This window comes from Micropterus salmoides, unplaced genomic scaffold (assembly GCF_014851395.1).
Source record: "Micropterus salmoides isolate LMB-PRFRI ecotype aquatic unplaced genomic scaffold, ASM1485139v1 Ms_hic_scaffold_12, whole genome shotgun sequence".
Lineage (NCBI taxonomy): Eukaryota > Metazoa > Chordata > Actinopteri > Centrarchiformes > Centrarchidae > Micropterus > Micropterus salmoides.
This window is the reverse complement of record NW_024040263.1, coordinates 35,311,153-35,332,171: the sequence shown is the minus strand read 5'-3', so window position 1 is coordinate 35,332,171 and position 21,019 is coordinate 35,311,153. Positions and strand designations below refer to the sequence as shown.

Here is a 21,019-nt window from a genome sequence, read left to right as displayed (position 1 = left end):
AAAAAATCCATCTGACTCTTCTCATATGCAAATCAGCACAAATTTAGTGAGGAAATGCCTCATTTGCATATTCATAAAAGCTTCTTTTTATGTTTCCTTTCATCTGTGATGTGAGGAAAGTTGGAGTCTGGTCTTAAAGCGACAGCGTCGTAGTTTCACCTCAGCTAGCTGCAGAAACAACAGAGCACTTTATTTTATGAACAGATCCTGAAGTCTGGAAATCCTCGAATGTTCAGCTCTGAAACCATAAATACATTTTTCTGCTCCGTCACATCATCCAGGAGGAGTCTTGAAGATAAAATTAGATTTTTCTTTACTAAGTTCAGGTTGACAGAGGAATGTAAAAAATACAGACACTATATACAATCAATCAATAATTATTTACAACTACAGGAAAGAGTCTAGTTAACGATGTCATCATGACAAAATAAAATACACATAAATGTTGTTTCGCTGAATAACCTCATTGTGACACGCAATAAAAAAATAATTTTTTCTATTTAACTAATAAAAAGGTCAAAGTAGGAAGCTATTTATATCTGGACATAATAACCCCCATATTTTTATTTATTTATTGTTTTAACTTTCTCTACTCGGATTTATTATTTATTTATTTCATCCTGTTTATTGAGCTGTTTTGTCGTCTCTTCCTGAGAAACGTGTTCAGTGAAAACCTGCTGAGAGTCTGCTGGACAGGAGACTTCCGGTCTCATGTGTAATAAAGTCAGCTTAAAGCCTGCAGTCGGATCGGTCCCTGGTCTCCTCCTGAGTCCTCATGAGTCCACCTTCACCCTATCGAGGTCAAAGAGAAGCTGAACGGAAGGATTGTCCCGCCTCAGACTGATCCTCAGGAGGCAGCAGCCGTCTGTCTCTTTAAGGGGCCCTCACTGTTATTGATGGAGATGTAACCCCGCCCCTCCCGCCGGGCGGGGCCCGGGACTGCAGCACAGCATCCACAGCAGCATCCAGCACAGCGCACAGGACCGCAACCCCGACAGGAAGTCCAGACACACAACGGACCGAGCCGCCTGTACTGGTTTCACTGGGAGCTGCTGTCCGAACTGGGCTGAGCTGGTCCGGGTCTCTGCGGGACTGCTGGAGGACTACAACCGAACCGTGACTCAGCAGGAACACGTGAGTCTGATCAGCTGTTTTCACCGTGTTTACAGCTGATTTCACAGAAACTGAAGTGTTTACGCCATCCTGTTTATTAACCAATCAGAGAAGTCCTTCTGCAGCGTCACCAGCTGATCTTTAACAGGGAATAAAGTAGATTTCAATTAAATTAAAAATATATGAATAATAATTTAATATAATTCTCTGGCAGAGCAGGGGATCCTGGGGTGAGACCAGATAAGTTACGCAGATTCTGATAGTTTTCGGTTAAAGCAGTAAAATGTTAGTATGTTCAGGGTAAAACGCGACGTCAGCGAGCCGGGAAGTTTCCAGCAGCTTCATGATAGGAAAGATAATAACGTCAGGCAGGTTTATTTCTACAGCACAGGTCTATAATGCTCCTGCTTTTAGCACCTATTAAAGTGATTTCACACTGTAGGTTTGATGAAGTCTTCAAAGTGGTCAGTGAGGAAACCGGCCGTTTCCCACAGCTGATCTACGGACCGTCAACCTCAGCGTTATTAAAGAGCCGACCTCCCCGAGCTGCCTGCCAACTTTAGGACTCCATGCAGGGACATAAAACCACCTGAGCAACAAACAGAACCTGGAACAGAACAGGTAGATGTTCACACAGGGGCCCTCTGCAGGACCAGGGGCCCTCTTTAAGACCGGGGCCACATGGTTTTATTGATCTGAACTAGTTTTAAAGGTCTAGCTGATAACTCGTATCAGGGATCTGGGTCGTTCTGGTTCTTTTCACAGCAGCAAGGTGCAGCTGGAACCAGGTCTGGTATTTTGGTGGCGCTCCAGAGAACAGAGAGAGCTTTCAGAGTGATGAGTCAGCTGAATCTGCTGTGGGTGTTGAAACGCAGACCGTCAGCGTTCACTGATCTGCAGGTTCTTCTCTCACAAAACGTCCTAAAGCTTCAGATCTCTTCTTCTTCAACACTTCAATTCTTCTTAAATGCAGGAACATTTAGAGTTTATTTGTCGGGGACTTTGCTTTATAAAGAAGTAGCTGCCACGCGTACAGGTTTCTGTCGAGCCGTCGGTACCTTCTTCCTCTAATCCTCCCTCAGAGCAGCTGAAATGTCCCGAGGCATCACGCTGTCTCTCTGCCCTCCTCACCTCACACAGAGGGAAAGGGGGACCCCCCGGGACCTGCAGACCCGGCATCCCACCCACAGCAACCTCAGGCGCTTAAACTTCAGGTCTCAGCACAGTGCAGAATCTAAGATACCAGTTTCATAGCAAAGATGTTGAGTCATGAATGAGTCTAAACAGTCGCTGAGTATTGATCAGCTGTTTCGCCGCTGCAGCGCTGAAGGTAAATCCCTCCGCCGATGAGAAGTTTGGTGAAAATTATCTTGTTGTTGTTTACAGGTGCTGGTCATATAATTAGAATATCATCAAAAATTTGATTTATTTCAGTAATTCCATTCAAAAAGTGAAACTTGTATAATGTATACATTCATTCCACACAGACTGATATATTTTAAGTGTTCATTCCTTTTAATTTTGATGATTATAACTGACAACTAATGAAAACCCCAAAATCAGTATCTCAGAAAATTAGAATATTGTGAAAAGGTTCTATATTGAAGACACCTGGTGCCACACTCTAATCAGCTAATTAACTCAAAACACCTGCAAAGGCCTTTAAATGGTCTCTCAGTCTAGTTCTGTAGGCTACATAATCATGGGGAAGACCGCTGACTTGACAGCTGTCCAAAAGACGACCATTGACACCTTGCACAAGGAGGGCAAGACACAAAAGGTCATTGCTAAAGAGGCTGGCTGTTCACAGAGCTCTTTGTCCAAGCACATTAATAGAGAGGCGAAGGGAAGGAAAAGATGTGGGAGAAAAAAGTTTACAAGCAATAGGGATAACCGCACCCTGGAGAGGATTGTGAAACAAAACCCATTCAAAAATGTGGGGGAGATTCACAAAGAGTGGACTGCAGCTGGAGTCAGTGCTTCAAGAACCACCACGCACAGACGTATGCAAGACATGGGTTTCAGCTGTCGCTTTCCTTCTGTCAAGCCACTCCTGAACAAGACACAGCGTCAGAAGCGTCTCGCCTGGGCTAAAGACAAAAAGGACTGGACTGTTGCTGAGCGGTCCAAAGTTATGTTCTCTGATGAAAGTAAATTTTGCATTTCCTTTGGAAATCAAGGTCCCAGAGTCTGGAGGAAGAGAGGAGAGGCACAGAATCCACGTTGCTTGAAGTCCAGTGTAAAGTTTCCACAGTCAGTGATGGTTTGGGGTGCCATGTCATCTGCTGGTGTTGGTCCACTGTGTTTTCTGAGGTCCAAGGTAAACGCAGCCGTCTACCAGGAAGTTTTAGAGCCCTTCATGCTTCCTGCTGCTGACCAACTTTATGGAGATGCAGATTTCATTTTCCAACAGGACTTGGCACCTGCACACAGTGCCAAAGCTACCAGGACCTGGTTTAAGGACCATGGTATCCCTGTTCTTAATTGGCCAGCAAACTGGCCTGACCTTAACCCTATAGAAAATCTATGGGGTATTGTGAAGAGGAAGATGCGATACGCCAGACCCAACAATGCAGAAGAGCTGAAGGCCACTATCAGAGCAACCTGGGCTCTCATAACACCTGAGCAGTGCCACAGACTGATGGACTCCATGCCACGCCGCATTGCTGCAGTAATTCAGGCAAAAGGAGCCCCAACTTAGTAGTGAGTACTGTACATGCTCATACTTTTCATGTTCATACTTTTCAGTTGGCCAACATTTCTAAAAATCCTTTTTTTGTATTGGACTTAAGTATTATTCTAATTCTCGGAGATACTGAATTTGGGATTTTCATTAGTTGTCAGTTTTAATCATCACAATTCAATGAAATAAACATTTGAAATATATCAGTCTGTGTGTAATGAATGAATATAATATCCAAGTTTCACTTTTTGAATGGAATTACTGAAATAAATCAACTTTTTGATGATATTCTAATTATTTGACCAGCACCTGTAGTGACGGCTTGTTCTGATTGGTCGATGAACTAACCAGATTCTGTTTCCTGTCAGCTTCTGACGAGCCCATTGGACAGAGATCAGGTACGAATGTCTGCATGTTTATTACGCTGCCTGTTAGCATGCTAACATTAGCTGATTAGCAGTAAACAGCTGAGGCTGATGGGAAGTCATCAGTTCTGCAGGAGTCATGAAGCAAAGACCTGCTGGTGGCGCAGGATGTGAAGTTCTGACCACGTTTCATCCCGGTCTGGGCCTGAGAGGAGGCTGACATTAACACCCTGACAGGTTTCTGATGAGTTCTTCTGTTGTGGATCAGGATGTTCGGAGGCGTGTCGGGCCGGATCCAGAAGGAACGGCAGAGAGCTGGAGGTCTGGGCTCAGTCCAGCAGGCCGTACTCTACCAGAACCAGGACTACCAAGCCCTGAAGGAGGACTGTCTGCAGAATAGATCCCTGTTCCAGGACCCATTGTTCCCCGCTGAACCGGCCTCACTGGGTTTCAAGGAACTCGGACCGTTCACCGCCAAAACCAGAGGGGTGGAGTGGAAGAGACCCACGGTAAGAACCAGAACTCGGGGAGGATCGTACCTGGGCCTACAACTCCCAGAATACTTTGGGGGATGTAAACAGGAAGTATGTATGAGCCATGGGGTCTGTAGGTTATGCTGCGTTCAGGTAACTCAGAACTCCAACTAGAAAAAGTACCTTGAAGTACCTCTTAAAGTTCCTGCCTGTGAACTCAAATCTGTCCCGACCTCACGGGAAGCTGGGTGACGTCAAACAGCAGCTCCCAGCCCACGTTGTACATGTGAAACCGTCAGCTAAAAGGCAGCGTGAAGTATATTTGCCTGTGTTAAATTAAAATGGTACAAACTATCAGGAAGCTGGGAGATTTCCAGAGTTCTGAGGAGTCTGGGACGCTCTGAACGCAGCACCAGCTGTTTTTAACCTGTATTTATCAGCTGTTAGCAGAACCCCAGATCCTCTGAAGGTGTCCGTCTAGAAACCCAGAGAGCAGCAGGTTCTCTGTTTCAGATGTTAGAACAGTAGAACCCTTTAGAACTTCATCTGTCACACTTTGACCTCGGCTGGGATGTAAATCAGACGGCTGTTTCTGATTGGCTGTTTCAGGAGCTGACAGAGAGGCCTCAGTTCATCGTGGGCGGAGCCACCAGGACCGACATCTGTCAGGGGGCGCTGGGTGAGTCGGTCATGTGACCCAAACACAGTCTGTTATTATCAGGCTGTTACTGAGAGGCAGACTGAGTCACAGAGCAAACGCACGACTTAAAGGACACAAAGACTGCTGATATACAGAACATACTTTTATTTAGATACATGACATGTAACTTGTGTAACTGTGCTGCGCTCAAACATTTAGTTTCCCGTGACGCCGGCAGCAGGTGATACGAGCACTCAGATGTTCTCCAACAGAGCAGCCTCATCAGAGACTTCCTGCAGGAAACGTTTCCACTGTTTGTGTTGATGTTTCTGAATGAAGTCCTGCTGCTTGATTAGAGCGTCGTGCTGACTTAGGATCAGCCTCAGAGCTGCAGGACAGGAAGTGACCTCCCAGCATTCAGCCTGTTGGGAAACACAAATCAACATGCAGCTGAAGGTTTATGGTCAGGGTGAGTCTCCTGGGCTTTAGTGTAAGTCAAAGGTTGAGTTAATGTAAAGGGATTATGTTAATGAGATGTCCCCATGACGATAGTGCTACAAGGCTATGTGTGTGTGTGTGTGTGTGTGTGTTTCATGTTTTTATATCCCAGTGGGGACTAACCTGAATGCACATGAATGTGGGGGCCAACATTGAGGTCCCCACAGGTACAGACGCTGTTTGAGGACTTGGTTTTAGCGTTTCCCTTAGAGAGGCGTCTAACGCACCAGGAAACACAGGGGGGCTGTCCACAGACCTTTGGCCACATAGTGCAGATGTAAACATCTCCTGCCCGTCACGACACGGTGAAGGAAGAACTTACTGAGCGAGGAGCACCTGAAGGCAGCACTCAGCCCATCGCTCCTGACCTTTATAGATTGTTTATTGATCAGTGAGTGGGTGGAAACTCCATTAGCAGGAAACATTAGCAACTTAATTTGAAAGGGGCTAATGTTGTCGTTGATGTTAGCGTTTAGCTTAGCATTAGCTCGTCCCCGGAGACCGTCAGAGTGTCTGTTCAGGATAATGGAGTCAGCTGATGTTCAGTCTGCACATTAACCAGCTGCTGCAGCACAAACACTTCCTGGAAACATAAAGTCTGATCCTCCATCAGTCAGGATGACACAGCTGATGAAATAATAATAATAATGATAATAGTTTATTTGTGGAGCCCTTTGTGCTTTACATCTACAGCGTTTCACACAAAAACAGACGAGAAACAAGAAGCAGATGATAAATGTAGAAAGAACAGTTCAGATCACAGTAATCTGCATCATGTTGAGATCAAAGAGTTTGAGAGTAATAACTGAAGCAGGTGAAGAGTCAGCTGACAGCAGCAGGTGAGGAGTCAGCTGACAGCAGCAGGTGAGGAGTCAGCTGACAGCAGCAGAGGAGTCAGCTGACAGCAGGTGAGGAGTCAGCTGAATGTCTGAAGGTGGACTCTGCGTTGCAGGAGACTGCTGGCTGCTGGCCGCCATCGGCTCTCTGACTCTGAACGAACGGCTGCTGCATCGTGTGGTTCCTCACGGCCAGAGCTTCGACCGCGAATACGCCGGCATCTTCCACTTCCAGGTGAGACTCCGCCTATCCAGAGGTCACGCCCACTTAACATATTCACGATGCGTTCAAATAGCAACATTATGTAAGAGATGTTAATGTGTTTTGTGGTGCCCCTACTGTTTCAGAGTGTACTTCAGCTGTACGAGCCGGTGTCATGCACGCCGTTTCACGAAGCTCTCGCCAGCATCCGACGCAGGCACCGACAGTAACGTTGCCGACGTCCGAGTGTGTTCGCTAACATCAACTCCAGATCTATAGCTAGCAGCTAAACCTCTAGCTTTGCCACAGCGAGCAGCTAACAAGTTATTACTGACGAGTCCGACAGGAAGAAGGCCAGCTCGCCGTCTGTCCCGCAGCCTTTCAGCTCTGTTAGCTCAACCAGTAAAAGCCAGTCTGATGTTTATTCTTGCTCGGTCACTCTTCCTCCTCATCTTCTTCAGTCTCTTCTGCCATAATATCCACACTGAAGCTAGCTTCTTCTAAAGAGCTCACATCTTACAGCTCGCTGAAGAGTCGTGTTGGTGCCGTAAAGCATCACGCCGTTCGGTCACCGTGCAGCATCTTCGGACCCCGCGGGGCCTCCGTGTGGTGCAGAGAGAGTGAAGGGGGGTGGTTGGTTAGCGGGAACTTGGTGGAGTTCCAATGACCCGCAGTGTGATGCTGAAGAAGCGCAGGAAGGGGCCCCCGGTGAACCGACTGACTCTTCGTCCGACGATGAAGATGTTCTGCAGACAGTCACTCCGAAGATGAGCCTTCTTTGTCGGAAAGGTATGGAAACTGTTTATCTTTCCCACTGTTTGGAGCTTATTACCACAGACTGTATATAAACAATAACTGGTTCGGGGGGGTCTTTGTTTTATAGCTTGAAGCCCCCGTGTTACATGGTCTTTGCATGAAAAGTGCTATAACTTACAAAAAAATAGATTTTTGGTTGATTGAAGCATGTTGACCTCAAAAGGTTTGTTGTGTTTTAGGCTCATAATGGACAAATTTAATTTCTTAAAGCTTTAATAAAGCTGTTCACCAAAACAGAATCAGAATCAGACATATTTATTGATCCCTGAGGGGAAATTGTTTTGTTACAGATGCACATTCATCAAGAACAGAAATAATAACAGAAAGCTGGCAGATAAAGAAATATATAAAAATATATAAAACCTACTTGTGTTACGTTTTCCAAACTAGCGCCAGTAAATAAATCTGTTTGTTTTTCCTCCACATTTGTTCCCACAGCAGTGATGGTGATGATGATGACGGTGAGTCAGGGACATCAGGATGACCCCCCACTTCTCAGAAACCCGGTCCTCGTGGCCCCCCTGCTCTGACTCTGACTCCTCTGCAGAGACGCTGCCTGAGGCCCCGCCCACACTACTCCGTTTACAAACAGAGAATTAAAACGAATACGATCTCCGTCCACAGCAGCGTTTCCGCTGATCTCCGTCTACATTAAAATGACGCACAGCTAGGACCCGTTCAGGTGCACTGGTGTAAACAGGAAGCAGATGGTCTGTTCCGTAGTTACCGATGATTTGGTGAAAGAATAAATAAATACAGACTAAGCATCAGAACAGTTTTTTTGTTGTTGCATGGATCAATAACGAGCTGGAACTGTTAATGAATGTAACACGGGGGGATGGCGGCAGAAAACAGACTGGGAGTCGTTGCAGAGTAAACGGCGACATGCACAGTACGAGTTTAGGCAGATAAATGTTATTTGCACGGTACAGAATATTTTACTAAAAATATGATGTCAAAAACCGGGTCAGCAGCATCGTGTTTCTGCTTTGCAAGAACCAATCAGAGAGCCGAGCGTGAGCGGCTGCGTCATCGTTTCTAAAGTCCTCCGTTTTGGCCCGTCTTCACTAAAACGTCCTCCGGAGTTTTGAAACACAAAACGGGGTCGGCAGCGTTTCTAAACTTCTCCGTTTTAGGTCTTTGTTTTCATCGTTGTAGTCTGGACGGGAGGTGCAAACGTAGCAAAAGGTCTCCGTACGCAGTAGTGTGGGCGGGGCTTGAGAGAAAAGGCGCTGCAGAAGTTGGCACCTAAACGTGCTCCAAGTAGGTCTGCAGGTTCAGAACAGCCACACCAGCTATTCGCAGACCATTGGCAGAAACCGTGCAGGTTTTCCACAGACCACGCAGAACGACCTACCCAGAGGGTTCAGAGGGGGTTAGACGAGACGAGCTGCTGTATTGAAGTGGAAGGACACACGCGAGGTGAACATGTGCTCCGCGGTGCACGAAGCGTACAGTGGAACGACCGTGAGGAGAAACACCGAAGAGGCTGATGTGCGGCAGACACGAGACATCCCTGTTCCTGATGCTGCAGAGGCCTACAACAAAAGCAGGGCTACTACAGGGTCCACCATCAAAAGATGAAGTGGTACAAGACGTTTTTCTACATGGACATCGCGGTGGTGAATAGTTTCATTCTTCATAAGGATCCCAACATGTCAAAGCTGCACACCCAGCTGCACACGTTTAGGGAACAGCTGGCTGCAGAGATGCTGCAGTTTGCTGCAGGCTCAGCAGCACCAGCACCAGCACCAGCACCAGCACCTCCCCCCCCTGTTGTTCATACCTGTGTTTCTCAGTTGGGCTTTTTTAAATTTCCTGTTTTGGTGTGTTTTTGAAAATAAATCTGCTCCATTTGGAGTCAAACTTCATTCCCTTTGTAAGGTTTTCTTTGATGGGGAAATGTACAGCAGCAACTGTATTCAGATGGACTGAATGCTTTTGGTAACACGTAAGTGAAATTAAACAAGTTTGCTCTGACAGGTAATGTTGAGTTGGTTTTTCATAGTTTTCTACAGGTGTCGGGCTGCAAACAGCATCATGCAACAGGGATATCCCCCCTAACTGTATAGCTTTGTTAGGTGAGAATTTTATCTTTCATTTATGCAGTATTTCATCTCAACCTACTCTAGAATGGAAATATTTATACCTTATAATGGATTCTTGATCCTTAGCTTCCGACCTATCAAATTGCATCCCATTATGCATGTGGGCCTTTTGGTTGAGGAGTTACACCTGATTCATTTTGGGTTTGTTACATAGGTGTCATTTACGCCGGGGACGCCGGGGACGCCGGGGACGCTGGGGACATGTCCACACCACTTTTTTAAAGCATAATTTCCTAAAAAAAAAAACAAATACAACTCACAGGTAAATAACTAATGGAAATTCTTTTAGAAAGGTTTATTTTTAAGAAAACATGCTGATTCTAAAATGCCCCAAAAGGTCTTTAACAACTTGTTTTCCATTCTCTCCCTGTGAGCCTGACAGAGGAGGTGAAGACTAAACGAGGCCTCAGCAGGGACGATGTTACAGGAGAAAGGTTGATCTGCAGGAGAAACAGATCTGAGAGTTATTTATATTAAAACCTGAATTCTGTGTTTCCTTTTACATAAATAAAAACATTTCCACCATAAATTGGTGCAGAAACCTTCACAGGAAGCAGGAATTGAAGTGTTTAAAGATCTAAATTTCCTGGGGGAGGCCCCCTGACCCCCTGCTCATATATCCCGGCATTGAGAATATCTTTTCATCTCGTTCCCGTGAACCTGATAACGTGATGTCTCACGAGCTAAGTGTCTCTTCACAGCCCTAATCCGAGCCCCTGTGAGCCCCCCCACCACTTCTCAACACAAAGTGACGCCCTTGGTGTTACGTGAGGTTGATAACTACCCAGAAGGCCACTGTTTTACTGGTTGTTTTCTCATTTGTATTGATTATAAATCTCTGATCAGCTCATGTCTACTTCCAGATTTTCTGAAACATTGGTGCTCTTTTGTTCTTGTGAGTATTTTGAGATCAACGTTTGCATTTATATAAAGATAAGACGCTTCTGTCTGTCTGTGTGCAGTTCTGGCAGTTCGGCGAGTGGGTGGACGTGGTGATCGACGACCGTCTGCCGGTTAAAGACGGAGAGCTGCTGTTCGTCCATTCGGCTGAAGGCAGCGAGTTCTGGAGCGCCCTGCTGGAGAAGGCCTACGCCAAGTAAGACCACCCGCCCGCCGCCCTGCTGAGGAAACGCTGTCTGAACTCTTCGTTAGGAACAGATCAAAAGAGTTTAGGAAGCTAAAAGCACTCGATGTTTCTGAGGCTTTTCCTCAGTTACAGTCAGAACGTTCACAGTTTCCTGTGTGTTCCCAGGTTGAACGGCTCGTACGAGGCGTTGTCCGGCGGCAGCACCACTGAAGGTTTCGAGGACTTTACGGGCGGTGTGTCGGAGATGTACGAGCTGAAGAAAGCTCCCAAAGATCTTCATCGTATCATCAGCAAAGCTCTGGAGAGAGAATCCCTGCTGGGCTGCTCCATAGACGTCAGTCACGCACACGCTCGAGCCATTCGTGGTTAAAACCAGACAGAATCTGTCAGACGGGTTCACTTTAGATGTAGTTGGTGGGGTTAGGGTTCGGGGTTTGGGGTGCGGGTTTTAACACCAGGTGAGCAGGAGCTGCTCAGCACGCGTTAACGTTCTGCTTCGTCCTCAGATCACCAGCGCCTTCGACATGGAGGCGGTGACCTTCAAGAAGCTGGTTAAAGGCCACGCCTACTCTGTAACCGGACTCACTCAGGTGAGCTTCTGCCATCAGACACCGAGCGGAGAAGACGCTCTGCATCAGCGCCCAGTCATGTTTGTCGTCCTCTCTGCAGGTGGAGTACCGCGGCCGGCAGGAGCGTCTGATCCGGATCAGAAACCCCTGGGGTCAGGTGGAGTGGACCGGAGCCTGGAGCGACAAGTCAGTGCTTCATCTTTACGCTTTAAAACAGGCCGTGTGTCAGCACAGAACAAAGTGATTAACTTCACGTGTTGGTGTGTCAGCTCCTCAGAGTGGAGCGCCGTCGACTCTGCAGAGAAAGACGAGCTGCTCTGCAAGATGGAGGACGGAGAGTTCTGGTAGGTTAACGTTATTATAAGCTTTACTTAACCAGGGAGGAAGACACAGAGGCTCAGACAGACGCTGAAGGAGACGAGCGTAGTAAGAGAGAAAGTCTGAGTCCGCTTCACAAACATAGTAAGGAATCTGACTGCGATTCTTTCATTTTGGATTCAAAAGTCTCCTTTCAAGTCCTTTTGCAATGTATTCCATGTTGAGTGTGCAGAATAAACAAACGGGGCAGAAAGCAGAAAGAAATCCATCCATCTTCACCCTCTTAACCCGGGTCAGTTCCCAGGGGCAGCGGCTCCAGCAGGGGACGCCAGACTTCTCTTTCCCGAGCCACATTAACCAGATCTAACTGGGGGATCCCGAGGCCAGTGTGGAGATATAATCTCTCCACCTAGTCCTGGGTCTTCCCCGAGGCCTCCTCCCAGCTGGACATCCTGGAACTCCTCCCTAGGGAGGCGTCCAGGCGGCATCCTTACCAGATGCCCAAACCACCTCAACTGGCTCCTCTCAACACAAAGGAGCAGCGGCTCGACTCACGGATGACTTGGTTTCTCAGCATATCTCTAAGGGAGCCCCCCTCCTGAGGAAACCCATTTCGGTTTCGCTTGTACCCGCAATCTAGTTCTTTGGGTCATGACCGCAGGTGAGGGAAGGAACGAGCTTTGCCTTCCCGCTCAGCTCTCTTTTGGTCACAACGGTGCGGTAGAGCCGCCAATCTCCCGCTCCATTGTCCCCTCACTCACGAACAAGACCCCGTGGTACTTGAACTCCCCCACTTGGGGTACAGACTCATAAAGAATTTCACACTTTTCTGCGTGATAAGGTCAGAAAGGCAGCAGACCAGAAACTGCCTTATCTATAAAGGGTACCAGTGAGCCTGCAGGTGGCCGGAGCAGGACGTCCCACCTGAGAGTAGAACCCACACAGGAGAGTTCATGTAAAGGACGAGGAGAGTAACCATCTGTCTGTCTGTCTGTCTGTCTGTCTGTCTGTCTGTCAGGATGTCTTTCCAGGAGTTCCTGCGTCAGTTCTCCCGGCTGGAGATCTGTAATCTGACGCCGGACGCTCTCAGCGAGGACTCCACCAGGTTCTGGAGCACTGTGATGTTTGAGGGCGGCTGGCGGAGAGGAAGCACCGCCGGGGGCTGCAGGAACAATCCAAGTGAGGCTGATAATAACGTCTGTGTGGACACAGGTCCAGCACATGTAGTGAAGTCATCAGACTACAGCTGTCTAACGTGCAGGCTGTGATCCAAACTGGGCTCTAATGAAAGACACTACCAGGTGCACTATGGGTAATGTTGGATCCATTGTTGGATTAAAAAGTGAACAGTGGCAGCTTTTAATTCAGCTGCAGACGGGAGCCTGCCCTGCACACAGGGGCCAATCAGAGGGCTCCACATAAACATCTAAAAGCACAACACTGATAATGAAATCAATGCTATAAAAACTACATATCCCATGATGCTTTGGCTGTGGCTGCCTCCCTGCAGACACGTTCTGGATCAACCCTCAGTATAAGATCTCCCTGCTGGAGGAGGACGACGACCCCGAGGACGACGAGGCCGCCTGCAGCTTCCTGGTGGCTCTGATGCAGAAAGACCGCCGCCGCTACCGCCGCCAAGGCCAGGACGTGCACACCATCGGCTTCGCCATCTACGAGGTCAGAGGCCAAGCAGCTGTAATGTTACGATGTAAACACACAAAAGCCAGGCTGCAGATCTGTTAATCCACACAAAGCTCTGCACGGTCAGCCGCTCCATCGCTGAACCTTCAACCCCCCAAAGGCCCCTCAGGTCTGCCAGTTAGCTGCTAGCTTAGCCTTCTGCTCAGCATTAAGAATTAAAACCTATTTTTACCTTTTGGCTTTCACCTAAGTGCTTTTTATTTGTTTCCTGTCTTGTTCAGCTGCCATAACCTTTTAGCCTTTTAGCTAACTCTGCAGCACCAAGGCCACTCTGTGCCTCTGCCTGGAAAGTGCTTTATGGTAAAAGGTCTGTACCTGTAAAGAGCCTTTCCAGTCCGACCGCTCGAAGTGCTTTAACACCCCTCCCCGTTCACCCGTTCACACACCGGTGAGCCAGCTGCCCGTCGGAAACAGAAATGAGCACATTCACACAGTTTGGGGTTCAGTATCTTTCCCACGGAGACCTCGACATGCAGACCGGGGGGATCCAACCACTAACCTTGTGATCCGCTGTACCCCCCGGTATTACCCCCTCGTAACAAACCATTATTATTATTCATGTAAACACTCTAACAACCAGCAAACAGCTAAGAACGTCCTGGAACTCCCTGAACTTCTGCATGCTAATGATCTCAACCATCTCAGCACCCAGCTGCTAATTCCATAATAAGCTCGTAGCAGCACTGATTGTTAATCTTGTGTTTCATGACTTCTTCTCTGTGTTTTCTGCTTCACAGATTCCTGAGGAGGTGAGTCGGCCTGCGGTCAAACTGTCAGATCAAACCGTTTTCTAACGTTTAACTCGTCTGAATTAACACCGGCGTCCATCTGCCCGGCAGTACCGAGGCTGTCCGAGCGTCCACATGAAGAAGGACTTCTTCCTGCGCCACTCCTCCTGCGCTCGCTCTGAGACCTTCATCAACCTGCGAGAGGTGAGCGCCAGGCTCCGCCTCCCGCCGGGTGAGTACCTGATCGTCCCGTCGACCTTCGAACCCTCCAAGGAGGCCGACTTCGTCCTGAGGGTGTTCACCGAGAAACAGTCCGAGACCAAGTGAGTCTGTCAGATCCAGAACCGGACGGGTTTTTATTCTAGTTTTTATTCGGACAGGAAGAATCCGTAAATGTTTCTGTGTGAATCTGCAGGGAGATGGGCGACGACGTGGAGGCCACCTTTGATGAAGAGGTAAGAACTTCCTCTTGTCACGATCGCCAGCTCCTCCCTGACTTATTTCAGCTCTCAGTTCTGACGACTCTTTTATCCAGCCATTAATAATCCAACAGAAAGAGACACAGACACGTTGTCCGTCACTCATCACTTAAACTCTCTGCAGGAGGAAGTCACAGAGAGCGACGTGGATGACTCCTTCAGGTCCATGTTCGCTCAGCTGTCTGGAGACGTGAGTGTTTCAGTCTCGAATGCTTCATGTACAGTTCAGAAAACCTTCTCAGCGTGTTGTCCTCTGAGCAGCTGAGATTTATTCAACTTTTATAGTTAAAACTCTTCGGTTTGAGCTTTAATGATGTTGAAATGATTCAGACTGAAGCTGTAAAAAACCCATTTGTGTTTGAAGCAGCATGTTAGCATCCAGGCTAACTCCAACACTCACAGCGACCCTCTGTTTCTGAGTTTGGAGAGCTGTGAGACGTTTCTGATGAAAAAAAGTTTACATAATATTTTGTTTCCTCTCATCAGGACATGGAGATCTCAGTGCGAGAGCTCCGGACCGTCCTCAACCGAGTCGTGTCCAAACGTAAGTAAACATGAATCTTAACAGGGCAAAGAGCCAAAGAGCTCTTAGTGAGCCAAACATCCTGAAGGGAAACCACTGGATAATCTTTCATAAGGAAACATTGATAGTTATTGATCGCATCATGATGACGTGCAGGACTGAAAGACCTGAAATAAGCTACTCTGAGCGGACCGAGAACACAGAGCCAACGATGTGTCGTTGGACAGAGGAGTGTCACAATCAGAAGAATCAGAATCAGAAGCTTTATTGCCAAGTAGTGTTTTACACATACCAGGGATTTGCTTTGGTGATAAGCTGCTACATGCAGACAAACATACAGTCAACATAAATAAATGTAGAAATACATAAATATGGAATAGATGTCTGATGAATGGACGTGACCACATTGACTCAGCGTTGTTTGTGGCACACTGCAACATATTTTCAGATTGTATCTATACATACACTATATATTGGTATATAAGATACTTATTTTATATTTGAAACTCTTCCTGTAATGGCTGAAAAGATTTTAGAGCTTCGTCTAGAGGTTTCTAATGTTTGCAATGCCAGCAGCCTCCCAGTCTGTAAACCAACCACATCTGTACGTATATTCAACATCAGGATTATTAGCAATAAGAATAAATATTTTGTCTTTTAACCAAAAGGAAACACAAAGAACCTCATCACTCAAGACATAAGCAGACCATCATGGTTGGTTAACTTCTGGTTGGCTGACTTCTTCCTCTGTGGTTGTTTACAGACCGAGACCTGCAGACTGATGGTTTCAGCATGGAGTCCTGCAGAGCCATGGTCAGCCTCATGGACGTATCCTCTCTCTGCTGCTGTCTGCTGGTTTGTTCCGCTGGTTCTGCTGCTGTCTGCTGGTTTGTTCCGCTGGTTCTGCTGTGGTTTTTATCAGACTCCAGCAGAAAGTCTCTCTTAAGGACCAAACTGAAACCAAAGGCAGCAGGAAATGTAGGAAATGTGAAAACTGATGGGTTTTATTTGTCAGCAGTAAAAGTCCGTATTCAGGATGAATGGTTAACGGGCTGACATGAAAACACTAATGAGTCCTTGAAGGAATCCTGGGTGCTAATTGATCCAGCAGCTCTGGTTTCATTTGAAGTGACTCATAGTTTAGTTGAACAAAGTGAAAACTAAGAGATAACTGCTGCTAGAACAAACTACTTTTCTATTTGCAGTAAAAGTATTTGTTGTGCTGTTCAGTCTTTTTCACTTGTTGAAATGAAAACGTGTGGACCTTGACTTGAGCTCAGAAAGACGGCAGCGCTCGGCTCGGCCTGCTGGAGTTTCAGATTCTCTGGAACAAGATCAAGAAGTGGCTGGTAAGTTCTGCATCAGCTTCATTGTGTTCTGGGCTGGAAACACATTTAGTCTGATGCTTCACAGAGAAGCAGCTGTGGTCAGATTCTGTTCAGGTCTGGATGTTTCTGGTGTCGGTGACGTAGAGACTACTCACAGAGCAAGTTAGAGCTAACGGCTAACACGCTATCTTACCAGGAACATTCTAGTCAATTGCACTTTCTCTCTACTGTTTTTTCCCTCCTGACAGTTCGTTCCCCACATCATCCAGTATAAAGTTACTGAAGAGAGGGAATAAAGCTCTGTTAGCTTAGCTTGGCTAGTTTCAGGAAACCTGGATGCTGATACGCAGCTTTTGTGACGGAGGTGAATCAGAAACAAAGTCGAAGCTAGAAGAAGTCTGAAGACATAAAACCTGAAGTCAGCTACGACTCCCAGGGTGCATTTCACTGACACACAGCCAATCGCAGAGCTTTACACTTGATCAAACATTCAGCAGCTTAAACAGCAACAGCAGCTGAGGCTCATGGGTATTGTAGTATTTAGAAACAAACTGGTGAACATGAACGTGTGATGTTTCTTCATCCAGGAGACATGCTCAGATAATTACAGAAACATTTAAAATGAGATGAACCCGGGCTGAACCGCTTGTTTCTCCTCTGCAGGGAATCTTCAGAGAGTTCGATCTGGATAAATCAGGATCTATGAGCTCCTACGAGATGCGTCTGGCGTTGGAAAACGGCGGTAAGTCCCGTAGATCCTGACGTCGCCGTGTTCTTGACCGTCGCTGCGTTGATCTGAGCTGTGACGTCTGCTGCCCTCAGGGTTCAAACTGAACAACAAGCTGTACCAGACGCTGGTCGCTCGATACGCCGACAACGAGATGATCGACTTCGACAACTTCACCTGCTGCCTGGTCAAACTGGAGGCCATGTTCAGTACGTACAGAGAGGCCGGGGACTGAGATATCTAATGTTACATGTTTTACCAAGTGAAGCCAGGGACCTCCCTTTCTTCTTTTAATTGCTCACCAGATTTCACTAACAAAACATTCAGATTTACTGTGCGTTCATGTAGCGTCGGAACAATCGCACAAACGAACGCCCCCGAGGTCGGAACAACTCAGAAAGTCTGAGAAAAGTTTGCTCCACGAGTTGATGGTTGGAAACGTTTGATTAATGGTGGGAAATCACGTATGGCAGCGGTCGGCAAGTAAGCCTGGCATCGGGCCAAAGATTTTTCAAGCCGTTACATGGCGGGCCATTAAACAAAGTCAAATTATTTCAAATCATGTGTATGTTTAGCGCAGTCGGTACTGTGCGGGGCTCCCGTTAAGTACGTTGTAGGATTCGATCTGACAGCGGATATTTATAGACAAACTGAATAAAAGGACAATAAAGCATGTGCTGTAGTGTGTTTGCATCCCGGCGCGTTGATCCGCATTCGTAAACCTAAATGGACACTTCTTTTCATTGAGAAAATTCAGTCAGTCACACGTTTACTGACGGCTTTTTCAGAAGTGTAGGAAGTAGAGTCTCTTCTGAAGCTCTTAATAAACTCGACATGAAGCAAAATGTTCTCCCGCTTTTATTTTAGAGGAAGTGATTGTGTGAGTAACTGTAGCTGCCACTTTTAGCGTATCGCTAACGTGTCTTTTACATTTACTCATTTAGCTGACGCTTTTATACGTCGCACGCCTCTGGAGCAACGAGGGGTTAAGTGTCCTGCTCAGGGACACAGCGGGGGATTGAACCTGGGTCTCCCACACCAAAGGCGTGTGTCTTATCCACTGTTCCATCACCGCCCCAAGTCATTTATAAGGTGTTAGGTCATAACGGTTAGTTTGCTGTCCATGTAGAGCGACTTAGATTCATTCAGGAGCAGTAACAGCTTGTACGGTACTTTTTTTACTGCAGTACTTTTACTTTAATACTTTAAGTACATTTAACTGATAATACTTTCCCTTAAAGTTGCTTGTGAAACATTTTGTTCTGTGTGTTGAAATTCTTCTTTCCACCTGACAGCGATCAGTAAATGAAACTCCTCCCTGTTTGTCCTCAGAGACCTTCCAGGAGCTGGACCGGGACGCCACAGGAAGTGTAGAGATGAACATCATCGAGGTACCAAACGTTAAAACGCTCAGACGTTCCGTAACAAGAGAACCAGAAACGTTCTTCCTGTATTTATTAGAACATCATGTTACTGATACACAGAAAATCACTCAGCAGCTGCGTTTCGCCGTAAATAAAGACAGAGACTGACCTTACCTGGATGATTTAAGCCCTGAGTCGTGTCTGCAGGCTTGCTTTAAGTTTACAGACCAGACAGGACGTTTCACTGTTGTGATTTTACTGAGAGAATAAATACATCAAGATATTCAGCAATTATTTTACTGGATATCTTTTAAATCTCTTCTTAAATCAGAGAGTTTGTCCTGATTTTATATCTGAACTCTGTCTTTCTACGTCTGGATTGACTTCTCTCATCTTACCTTTTATTTCTTTTGTAACCTGCTTCTAAATAGAGATTATTGTTATTTCTTAATCATTTCTATGGAATCTGGTCATTAGAATGAGTGAAATAGGTTTTAGTTTGTTGAGTTTAGGAGCAGTTTTGGATTTCCAGAGAAAGAGCATCTAATTTAAATAAAACAAGTAACTTTTTTAAATGTAAGACGTTTACTTGGTGACTCGTGACCTCTCATCGAATCTAAAGAAATAAAATAAAATGGTTTCAGCGCCGAGATGAGACGAGGTTATTTTAAGGTTCTGCTGTGTGATCTCTGCTCTTCCTCCTCCTCCTCTTCCTCAGTGGCTGTATGTGACCATGTGTGGCTGAAGAAGAAGAAGAAGAAGAAGAAGAAGAGTCTGAGCTCCAGTCAAAGTGCCTCCAACAGGAAGAAGAACAGGAAACTGCTCCACTGCAGCTGTAACCACACGGTGCTGCACAGTACTGCAGTACTACTTCAGTACTACTGCAGTACTGTGCTGACATCATCAAAGTCTTCCAACATCAGCGTGGAGAATCACTGCTGCCAGGAAATAATCATTCACTTAATCAGCGCTGTAATCTGAAACTGAATATTTATTTAATATTTAAATTTATTGACATGTATTATTATTTATTGATACCTGCTGAGGTGACCTGAGTGAGTCAGAATGAATCAGATGCTGAATCATCATTTTTAAGCTGCTGTGTCATTGTTTACGAGGAGAGGCTCATGGGAGTTGTAGTCTTTTGGTGTGTTTCTGTAGACGCTGAAGACGCTGACGTCGACACACGATGAGAATTTATATTTTCAGACACTTTTAGGCCACAAAACAAAGAACGGGTTATTTCCTGTTTGAAGACATTACTGCCCCCCGCTGGTGAGCGGTGGGACAGCAGGAGATAACGTTTAAATTCAAATAATATAAGACTGACGTTTTAAGACTGGTTCAGGTTCTGATTCAGGTTCTGGCAGCAGTGAGCTTCATACTACAGACAGTGTGACACCTGCAGTGGAAACACTACAGTACTACATATTTACTACACTACAGCAGTACTACAGTACTACATATTTACAGCAGTACTACAGTACTACATATTTACAGCAGTACTACAGTACTACATATTTACAGCAGTACTACATTACTACATATTTACTGCACTACATCAGTACTACATATTTACAGCAGTACTACAGTACTAGATATTTACAGCAGTACTACAGTACTAGATATTTACTGCAGTACTACAGTACTAGATATTTACAGCAGTACTACAGTACTAGATATGTACTACACTACAGCAGTACTACATATTTACTACACTACAGCAGTACTACATATTTACAGCAGTACTACAGTACTACATATTTACAGCAGTACTACAGTACTAGATATTTACAGCAGTACTACAGTACTACATATTTACAGCAGTACTACAGTACTAGATATTTACTGCAGTACTACAGTACTAGATATTTACAGCAGTACTACAGTACTAGATATGTACTACACTACAGCAGTACTACATATTTACAGCAGTACTACAGTACTACATATTTACTACACTACATCAGTACTACATATTTACAGCAGTACTACAGTACTAGATATTTACAGCAGTACTACAGTACTAGATATTTACAGCAGTACTACAGTACTACATATTTACAGCAGTACTACAGTACTAGATATTTACTGCAGTACTCTGCTGCTGCCTGCCCTCTGCAGATAGGGGGCGCTACAGCTTTAACATTTAGGCCTCTGCATTATTTCTTAGTGTATTTCTGAGCTGCTGCCTCCACCTGTGAGTCAGAGCTCTGGGTTTAATGACCGGGAGGATGAAGGACAGTGAAGGCCTCAGCAGGTGGAGGCGTTCAGGTTCGGCTCGGTCAAACCAACACTGATGCAGCAGATGAGCTTCGTGTTTTCTCTCATTAAAGTGAACTGAACAGCTGACTGTGTCTCGCCTGTTTCTGAAGGATCCTGTTCTAAAGTCCGCTACAGTCGTTGTGTCTGAAATGATCACACGTGTAAAGAAACGTGAGCTGAACAACAATCTAAC

The 21,019-nt window shown here is 46.0% G+C and overlaps 1 protein-coding gene across 2 annotated transcripts; it reads left to right on the top strand.

Annotated features, from left to right (window-relative positions):
• Positions 1–855: 855 nt before the first annotated feature.
• LOC119899878 (calpain-1 catalytic subunit-like) lies at positions 856–20,913 on the top strand. Of its 2 annotated transcripts, XM_038714697.1 has the most exons (23): positions 856–1,134; positions 4,165–4,194; positions 4,430–4,670; positions 5,244–5,313; positions 6,725–6,843; positions 10,697–10,830; positions 10,987–11,155; positions 11,328–11,411; positions 11,491–11,576; positions 11,660–11,734; positions 12,727–12,887; positions 13,219–13,388; positions 14,150–14,161; positions 14,252–14,463; positions 14,556–14,595; positions 14,744–14,809; positions 15,106–15,163; positions 15,906–15,970; positions 16,423–16,491; positions 17,134–17,212; positions 17,293–17,406; positions 18,530–18,588; positions 19,280–20,913. In XM_038714697.1, exons 3-23 carry the CDS (start codon positions 4,431–4,433, stop codon positions 19,304–19,306), a joined length of 2,109 nt encoding a protein of 702 aa, XP_038570625.1. In that variant the 5' UTR covers positions 856–1,134; positions 4,165–4,194; position 4,430; the 3' UTR covers positions 19,307–20,913. The 2 variants fall into 2 exon arrangements, with proteins under 2 accessions (XP_038570625.1, XP_038570624.1); XM_038714696.1 differs by lacking the exon at positions 4,165–4,194 and having other exon boundaries at positions 857–1,134.
• The last annotated feature ends 106 nt before the right edge of the window (positions 20,914–21,019 follow it).